This window comes from Lithobates pipiens, unplaced genomic scaffold, assembly GCF_037356315.1.
Source record: "Lithobates pipiens isolate NorthernLeopardFrog02 unplaced genomic scaffold, aLitPip1_a1.2 Scaffold_19, whole genome shotgun sequence".
In the NCBI taxonomy this organism is placed as follows: domain Eukaryota; kingdom Metazoa; phylum Chordata; class Amphibia; order Anura; family Ranidae; genus Lithobates; species Lithobates pipiens.
Window position 1 is genome coordinate 196,720,179 of NW_027507764.1, and position 9,925 is coordinate 196,730,103.

Genomic DNA, 9,925 nt, shown 5'->3' on the forward strand with positions numbered 1-9,925 from the left:
CCCAATAACCAGTGTGAGTATAAATCCCAATTGTAGTTAGGGTATACCTGTCTCCTCTCCTAGACTTGGAGCAGTCTGGTAAGAACAAGTTGAGGAGGGGCTACTTCTGGGTTCTCTGACCACTCTCGCCAAATTTTGATAAATTTACTTGACACAATTCTGTGCTGATACACATTATTTTCCCTTACAAGTATAGCATTCGCCTGTTGTATCCATTGATTGGAGTTGGGGGCCTGGGGTGGGGGGGAGCCAATACCGTGCGATCAATTTTCTACCTAAATAAAGCAATCTAGTTAAAGCAATATATGTAGAAGGGGAGTATAGCTCCTCCACAAGGCTGCTATTAATGGTCACAACAACTTCACGCCAATAGCATACCAGTTTGGGGAATTGCCAGAGCAGATGGATCAGAGTACCCCGGTGTAGTTGACATTTCAGGCACAAGGGGAAGTCTCTCCTACCTCACTTATATAACTGTAAATGGGTTCTGTACACTCTGTGAAGGATAAATAAGTGTGACAACTTTTGAGCTGCAGAAATTGAAACTAGCGGACCAGCCACCAGTATCTGTTCCCAGCTTCCCCCATCTATAGGGCCAACATCTGATTCCCATTTCTCCCTACAGGGTAACAGATCGGGGGCTTGGATATGGGCTAGCAGGAAGGCATATATGCGAGAAATAATTCCCTTTTTATCTGGAGTATTAAATATAGAGGGAAGGAAATCAGATTGATCTAGATGCATAACAAATCATCTTCCCTGCTTTCTCATGACATTCTGCAGCTGTAAGTACATATAGTAATGATTATATAACAAGAGGAACTCTGCACACAACTGAATTGGACAGTCGGGCCCTCCTGAGGGACCCCCGGAATTCCCATTTCCATTTAAGACATTGCAGAGTAGTCCATTAGGGAATGGATCAGCAAGGTCCTTAAAGGGGCCACCATCACTGACAAATCCCACCCTCTAAGATGTTGTAGCTGTGCAGTGATAAAATAAGTGAGGGAATATGGAAAAGCTAAAAGATATTCCCCCCTGGTCTTTAGGGTATTGCAGTTTAAAACAAGCTAGTCCATTCTTCCATATTAATGCTCTATATTGGGAATCTATGCATTCAAACCAATAGCTGGGTATCCAAACGGGTGCATTGTGAAGGACATACAGCAACAGGGGGGGGGGGGGGGGGGGGGCACAACATTTTAATGAGATTAGCTCTGTCTGTAACAGATAATGGAAGTTTGCACCAGCTGGCACATTTTAGCTTAAACTTTTGCAAAATAGGTTTCAGGATTAAAGTTATATAATCTCTAGTATCTCCTGTCATTACAATTCCCAAATATTTAAAAGAGTGTACTACTTCCAGCTGAGCTGCTGAGTCTGGAAAGGCCGATACTAGAGGGTCTAGCAATAGAACAGAAGACTTATGCCAATTAATGGCAAATCCAGAATACTGCCTTAATCGTTCTATAAGATGCATAACAGCTTCCAATGATCCTGCAGTGTCCCCTAAGTATATCAAAGTATCATCTGCGTAGAGGGAGAGTTTATCCTCCCTCTTGCCTCAGCTAAACCCCACAATATGCGGAGAGGTCCTGACCATACCCACCAATGGTTCCAACGCCAGGGCAAAAAGCAGGGCGAAAGGTGACACCCCTGCCTGGTACCCCTATGCAGTGGAAAGGCCTCAGATAAAACCGCATTAATTCATATTCTTGCCTGAGGAGCCGCATTTAATTGCACCCAGGAGAGAAAGAATTTCCCCACCTGGAACTTCATCAAAACCACCCAAAGGTACTTCCACTCGATGCTGTCATAGGCCTTGACAGCTTTGAGGGAGAATACCGCTGTATTTCCAGGATTGTTTCCAGAATTATCAACTGGATATTCAAGAATAAACAATGTATATTTAGAGCAGTAGACCTAGCCGGTATAAATGCAGCAAATCAGAGACAGCTCCTGCCAACCGCGTGGCAAGGACCCTGGCCAACGGCTTAATGTCTGAGTTTATAAAGGAGATAGGCCTATAAGCGTCTGGTAGCACTGGGCTCTTTCCAGGTTTGGGTATTACTGCTATGACTGCCTCGTTCATAGATTGGGGGAGACCTCCAGAGCTTGCAGCAGTTTTCAAGGTATCTAGAAGAATAGAAAGGAGGGGCTCACTATATCTTTTATAAACCTCAGCTGATAGACCGTCTATCCCTGGAGACATACTGTTACCCATAGAGGTAACCACCTCAGTAAATTCATCCAATGTAATAGGAGCATTTAATAGCTGAAGAGTCCAAAAAGTGCACCAGTTCCTCCTCTGTGGGAGAGACCTTAGAGGTATACACAGCCTTAAAATAGTTGCTAAACACAGACTCCACTCGGTCCAAGTCATGGAAATTTCCCCAATGGGGCTCTGAATAGCATCTATTTGCTACTTAACCCGTTGTGCCTGAGAGATCACGGGCCAATAATTACCCTGTATTTTCCCCCTCCTTAAAGTAACATTGTTGCATAAAAAAAAATTTTTTTTTCAGCAACGGTGGAAACAGCCTGTAGATAAAGGGTCTGGGCTACCAACCAACTTTGTTCAGAAGCCAGTGTGGAGTAGAAATATAAAGTTCCTCAGATTTCTTAGCCTCAGTAAAAAACTGGTTTTCCCATTCTGCAGCTGTGCGATCTCTTAATTTTTGCATGTCCTGTCTAATCAATGTTACTTCTATCTTTACTCCTTTAAATTCAGTAGTGAAACTAGACAGGTTAGTATTACAGGAGGTGATTGCAGCAAAGATCTCTCTGAGAGTAGGCTCAGGGTCTTGAGTGTCAGGGATGCGCTGGGATTACTGCCTGAGGCTAGGATAGAAGGGGTACTTACTGTATCTCATTGAAGCTCAGCAGGGTCCTCTAGCCAGGCAGAATCAGTCTCCTCCTCAGCAGGGGGATCCAGAGGAGCCTCTACATGTGAAGTAGTTGGTTTGGCAGGAGTATCTTTGCCCAGTGTCTTGGAGAACAGTTTTGAGCTGCCTCTTTAGCTGACCGGGAGGAGCGGGTGCCATATTGGACCTCATGGTTGGGTTCTGTGTTAAGGTCTTTACACCCTTCTGAACATGCCACTGGGAAATCTCAGGATTTTAGACAGGAAGTTTTTGGCGTAGAGAGTCCTCAGCACGTCCTAGTCAATGTGCTGCAAGCCACACCCCCTAGGCGAATTTATTTCACCTCTGTGTATCAGCTCTGGCTAGTCACTTCACTGGGTATAGGTAAGAGCTTACAACCCCTTTAATGCACAAAGTAATGCTGTCTAAAGCCAAAACCATGTTTTATTTAATTTTAGATAAAATGATGAAGGGTTACAACTCCTGCTTAATTGCTGCCTGTGTCAACACTGGGGAGATTCACTCTCTTTAAAGCGGTTGTCTCCCTCCGCCTTCAAAAAAATAAAAATAAATAAAAAGGTCTTGCCTATGATAAACTTTAATGTAACAGGTCTTTTCTTCCTTATATTCTAGTGGAAATGTCTCTCTTCAGATAATAGGCCAAAAAATAACATCTCTGGGATTGCAGTCACTAAAAGAAGTGAGTGATGGTGATGTTGTAATTAAATATAACAAAAATCTTTGCTTTGCTGATTCCATCGACTGGAAGCCTATCTTCAGAACAAACCAACAGGCAAGAATTAGGAACAATGCCCTTGCCGAACAATGTGGTGGGTTTTAATTTATTTAAATTCTTTATTTTAAATTTTAAAAAAGTACTGTCATGCAGAAGTGTCAATGTCAAGATACTCACAGACACCTAAAAACGTTATGGAACCTCTTGATATTAAATAGTCAAACATGATTCATCTCCAAATGTGGACATCACTGCATTTTTAAGTATTCTCTGTAAGTTCTGTCAAATGTAAGAGGGGAACAATGGACTAGAAGAGGCAATCTGCCCTAATTGTTTGTAAACATACTGTACAGTGAGCTAAGCTAGTTCCGACTAAATATGTAAAGTTTGGATGATGGCATAAGGGACTAGTATAAAACCAAACAGAACAGCAACTCATAAAACCACAAGAGAGACCAAGGGGAAAAAATAAAGGGGGGAGGGAGTGTAGTTTAGAGCAGGCATCACTAAATAGCGAACTGTGGTCCAAACATGGACCGAATGATAGTTTTATCTGGACTCTGCCACTTAGCAGCCTGGATGTCCTCTCCCGGGTGCTATTCTCCTTCCCCTTTCCACTACCGCCACCACAGCATTCAGTCTTACAGGAGGTAGAAGGCAGATGGTGCATGTCTGGACAGAGGGTGGGAAGGGCTGTGGTGTGAAGTGGGGACAGGGGACACAGATGTGAAGGAGAGGGGGACTGTGATGTGAGGTGAAGGCTAAAAGACATTGTTGTAAAGGGTGAAGGTCTGCAATGTAAGGAGGGGGGCTGCGATGTGAAGGGGGGGACAGAGAACATTGAAGTATAGGAGACACTGTGATGTAAAGGGGGGCTGTATTGTAAAGCGGGGATGTGTTGTAAAATTGGGGGGCTTGGATGCAAAGGGGCGCTGTGATGTAAATAGGCACTGTAATGTAAAGAAGGGGCTGTATTGCAAAGGGGATGCTCTGATGTAAGGGGGGTGATGCAATGTAAAAGGGGGCACTATGTTGTAAAGGGGGAACTATGACGTAAAGGGGAGGTCTGAAGACACTGATGTAAAGTGAAACTGTAATGTAAGGGGGTGGGGCTTTGATAGGAAGGATCCGAGTCGTAGCTTAAACATGAGACTCTAACCTCTGCTGGATAAAAAGTTTTATGGCCGGACCTCTGTATGAATTTTAGTTCAATACCGCTGACCTAGAGGAAAGGGGGGGGGGGAGGGAAGAGAACTGCACATGAAAACGTTAGGAAGTGCTGAACTAGGCAAGTAAAAGGTCAAAGTTTGAGTAGTCCCTGTTAGGTTTCATGCCTTAGGTAGCCAACACTCCAGTAAATTAAAGTAAATTAATGTGGTCCAAAAGAACCACATTTTGTGAACTTGTTCCTCTTAGAATTGGCAGCCATCATCATTTATTCCATGGTCTAAAGTTCATTAACTTTGGACAACCATAGGCTGATTGCTGGAGGTTTTGTTTTTCCCCCAATAAATTGGGATACAAGATTTGCCTGCATTTTGCAGATGCATTAACCACTTCCTAACCGCTCCATAGCTGAAAACGTCTACAGCGTGGCTCATTCATTCCGGGAGGGTGCCCATGGACGTAGCACTGTGATTTCTGTGTTCTTCAGACACAGCTGTCTGGACAGAGGGAGGGAGCTACCTAACTTTTCAAGACACAGCTGATCACATATAACTGCCCATCAGTGCAGCCTATCAGTGCCCATTAGTGCTGCCTATCTAGTGCCACATATCAGTGCATCCTCATCAGTGCCCATCATTGCCGCCACATCAGCGTCCATCAGTGCTGCCTCATTAGTGGCCATCAGTGCAGCCTTCAGTGGCCATCAGTGCAGCGTTATCGGTGCACATCATTGAAGGAGAAAATTACTTATTTGCAACATTTTATAACAGAAACTAAAATAAAAAATAAAAAAAATTCCATCCTTTTTTGTGTAGCAAAAAAATAAAAACCCAGCCATGATTAAATACTATCAAAAGACAGCTCTATCTGTCTCAAAAAAATGCTAAAAATTTCATATGAGTACAGTGTTGCATGACCGCGGAATTCTCATTCAAAGTGTGATAGTGCTGAAAGCTGAAAATTGGCCTGGTGGGGAAGGGGGTATAAGTGCCCAGTAAGCAAGTGGTTAAAAGAGATCATATGTAGCATTTCACTGACATTGGGATCAGGTGAAGACAATACACCGCTGGGTCATCCAGCATTAGGACAGCCATCAACTTTAGAATGACATGTGAAACATGTGATTCCTGGGCAAGACCAGAAGATATGAAGCATGGTGCTTAACTTTTTTGACATCTTCAATACAATGGAGAGCATTGAGGGACAAGTTTATGTAATATCTTGGGAATCCTATACCATCATGACAATATTGTATAACCTATTTCCTCTATAGCACAAGTGATAGACATTTTATGGGTCAACTGCCTCATCCTGTCCTTTTGTTGAACGGTAAAGATGACATTCTGTTCCTATTTCTCGAAATATTTTGGCTATATAACCTCAGGTGGGTGGGATAGATTACAATAAGATTGGAACAGGCCATGCTGGGGTGTTTCCAAACACAGTGCCTCAACTGCATGGGTGGTGGGGCAAGGACAATGATTTGCTCCTTAGTTGGGAGAGAAAATGGTGCAGTGGCATTGTTTGCCATAAGGGGAATGAAGGATCAAACACACCTTTTATCTTAGATGGTGGTTTCAACTTACCACCTGCAAGGAAATAGTGAGGATGATATCTGCACATTTGAAACAGGTAATGGAATGCCCCTTCCTGTATACTGATTTGAACTGTGGCCTACCACAGGATTCATGCAAGAATGTATTTGTTCATATAAGATGGACCGCCTGCCCCCCAGTGAAATATTTTAGGATCGAATCAATGAGCTGGTGCTGGTAAAGTGGCCTAATATTATCCTGTGGTAGCCAAGAGAGGCCCCCGAGTGCTATCTCTGTGAACACATGTTCTAATGGAGGAGAGAGATTTGTTTCTGGCAGCAGGCATTACTAGTATGGTGTCCTACTGCCAAGTACAGTATTAGAAAATAAGTATAACCCAGTACTACCATTAAATCTAATCCTTCTTCACCTGAACATTTAATTCAGTAAATTAAACTTTAAAACATCAATTTAAAGCCTAACTTTTTTTTTTTTTTTTTTTATATAAATTCTCTATTTTCAAACTACAATAGAGCAGAGCAAACATTTACAGAAATGAATATTATGAAATGACACACAGGTCAAATATCTTTCAATGCAAATGAAGAGGAAGTTCAAAGGCTCTGAGACATTCAAACTTATCGAAATTCAAAATATGTATGAAAGAGAACAGGCTCTATTCAAGTGCAATCGCCACCCTGACTCACATTTTTTCAGTTTTCTGTGGGTTGGGGGGAACAAGGGTATGGACAGTAGAGGATATTAGATTGGAAAAGTGTCAGGGATAGAGATAGAGAGAGAAAAAAAGGTGAGGATTGGGGATAGCTTTCCCAAATGTGGACTGCCAGCTCGTTCATGAGGGGTTAGAGTCCCTATAAAGGAACCACAGGGTCCATATTTTAAAATGTTTTTCCGTTTGTTCTCTGAGATTGGCCATCAGCTGCTCCATTAACTGTATGTTAGCTGGCCGATCCAACCAGTTTGCAATAGTAGGTGGAGAACATCTTTTCCATATGGCAGGTATACTTAGCTGCCTTAAGTAGATGTTTTAGAAGAGAGTTTTTGTAACATTTGATGGACAAAGCCAAAGTTTTTTTTTCCAATTTGAATAGGGTGTGAAAGGGTTAGAACATCTGTCATGGTTTTATTATACACTGTATATAATATCATCACCTGTTCAATATATGGCACTTGTACCACTGTTAAGAAAATGTAGTTTTTTACCCTATAGCAACCCCAAGGGGAATCCTTCTGTCCATTCTTTTAGTTTTCCATCATTTAAAAAAAATGTAATCAATGCTTCAATAGCACTTGTACTGTTTTTTTTTCTCCTGTCTTTATCATTTTCATTCTTTACTTTTGCCTTGGCACCTACCATACAAACGGTATATATTGAAAATTGTAGGATGCAATTATGTTGAATTTAAACTTTGTCACTTTAACCCACATGCTCCTCTGTTGGCATCAATAGAAATGCACATCTTTGCGCATTGTATTGCATGTTGCAACGTACATCAACACGTGTAATAAATGCATTTCAGGCTTTTCCATTGACCTCAATGAAAAATGTATGCATCTTATACGAGGTGTAACTTCACTCTATAGCTGTCAGAGTGACTTTTGTTGATTTATTAATTTTCAAGATTACCAGTTGTGGATTAGAATTTAGCAAATTTTGAATAGAACAAATTTTGAATTACTTGACCATCTCTAGACAAAATGACCCAGGGAAAACAGCTGCAGCATAGTATTAGCAGCAACCCAAAGCAGGATGATGCATTGCTCACAGATAACCTCCTAATGATTGACTGGGTTCCATGCTAATGATTACGCCAACAATTAACTTGGTTGAATCTACAGCAATCATAGCCCATTACATTTGTTTTTAACAGGGCTGGGCAAACTTAAGGGTTGGCACCCCTCAGCCATTTACTGTAGGGGTTTTACCATTGCACCCCCTGGGATGTTTACTAACAGCAAAATATTGTATATACAGTACTACTTATGGCATGTATGTGCTTATAAACTACTTGGATAAAAGATACATTTTTCAGAGTGGCGATTATACATGCATGATCCAACCACCGCGCAATATTTAATGATTAAGCTCTTGACAAAGCTGTATGCAAGAAACCATCTTTCCCCCTGCTGATAACTGTTAAGTGGACCAAAAATGTAGGAATTTTGGTGCTATACTGTAGTTACCAAATATTTATAGCTTTTCCTAAAATCTGTTTTAATTTCCTTTTTATTTTTTTCTATGCAAGTCTGATCACTTTGGATTATATGAATGTAAAAGCATGAATGCCAAGCAGATCCAAAGCTTTTGTAAAATAATGTATAGCTTTACTACCCTCAAAGAGTAATATATGTTCTTGAGAATCTCTTTTAATCATGCAATGGATAATTGGATAGTCATCCATTTATTTTTTATATATTTACTGGCTATTTATTATGTATGTTAATGTAGCAGATGCCCTGTATATCCTGTGGCCTAGCCAAGCTGGCCAAGGTTCTTCTGTGAGGGAGAAAAGTGGCTGTCAGTTTCTGCGGGGGAATTTCCCCCCTTCTCTTTTTTAGCGGGGGTAGCGCTACATTAGCATAGCTTGCATTTTCATATACACGGTTATTTCAAAAACCTTATTCTGCCTGATTTTCATACACAGGTATACTGGTGTGAGCTTTCTCTTTGTTTATATCTGATGGCCAGCCCTTCTTGCTGATAATTATTATTGAACAAACGTAATCTATGTGTTATCAGATTACTATTATTTTTTCTGTCTTTGTAGTTCTCAATGGAAATGTTTGTCATTCTTTATGCTCTGACCACGGCTGTTGGGGACCTGGTCCCAAGCAGTGTCTTTCTTATCATGAATATCAAGGAGGAGAAGAATGTGGGCAGTTCTGCAACACAATATAATAAACCAGGTAATTTCACCTTTACTTTAAATAACTGTTTTTAAAATGTTAAAAAATGTAAAGTTACACAAAAATTACACAAAGTGTGTAAAAAAATCCCAAAAACCTACACATTTTTTTCTCTTCTGGTACTGTGTATCATCACTGGGATTATCACTAGTGATGGACGAACTTCCGACGGGACGTTTCGCGAACGCGAAATGCGAACGGACCCAAACGTTCGCGAAACCGAACGTTCGCCGCGGGCCCCATTGACTTCAATGGGAGGCGAACTTTGCAAACCTTCATGTCGAATTTGCGGCCACGTGGTAATTATTAGGGGGTAAAACGTAGTCCCACCATCTGGACAATGACATAATACATGTATGAGGTGAATTTGGGATCGATAACTACAAGCATTTTTATTTTATTTGGGAAATTGTTCTAACAATTCAGGACTATGGAGCTAATGAAGGCAATGGAGGAGAGGGAAGGTCAGGGACCAGGGTAGGCAAAGAAGAGGGTGCAGGAGATGATCACCAGCAGCGTGACATACCGGAATGACACATGCACCGTGATAGAGGCATCTGACAGCAGCACCGTAATACAGAGCACTGACAGCAGCACCGTGACATACAGCGCTGACAGCAGCACCGTGACATACAGCGCTGACAGCAGCACCGTGACATACAGCGCTGACAGCAGCACCGTGACATACAGCGCTG

General features: G+C 41.7%; 1 protein-coding gene across 1 annotated transcript in view; it reads left to right on the plus strand.

Annotated features, from left to right (window-relative positions):
- Window positions 1-9,226, plus strand: part of LOC143998036 (epidermal growth factor receptor-like) — a 64,520-nt gene extending 55,294 nt beyond the window's left edge. Inside the window, exons 10-11 of the mRNA XM_077493815.1 lie at window positions 3,498-3,694; window positions 9,092-9,226. Coding sequence (XP_077349941.1) covers window positions 3,498-3,694; window positions 9,092-9,222 — 328 coding nt within the window. The 3' untranslated portion in view covers window positions 9,223-9,226. The remainder of the gene's footprint in view (window positions 1-3,497; window positions 3,695-9,091) is intronic.
- The last annotated feature ends 699 nt before the right edge of the window (window positions 9,227-9,925 follow it).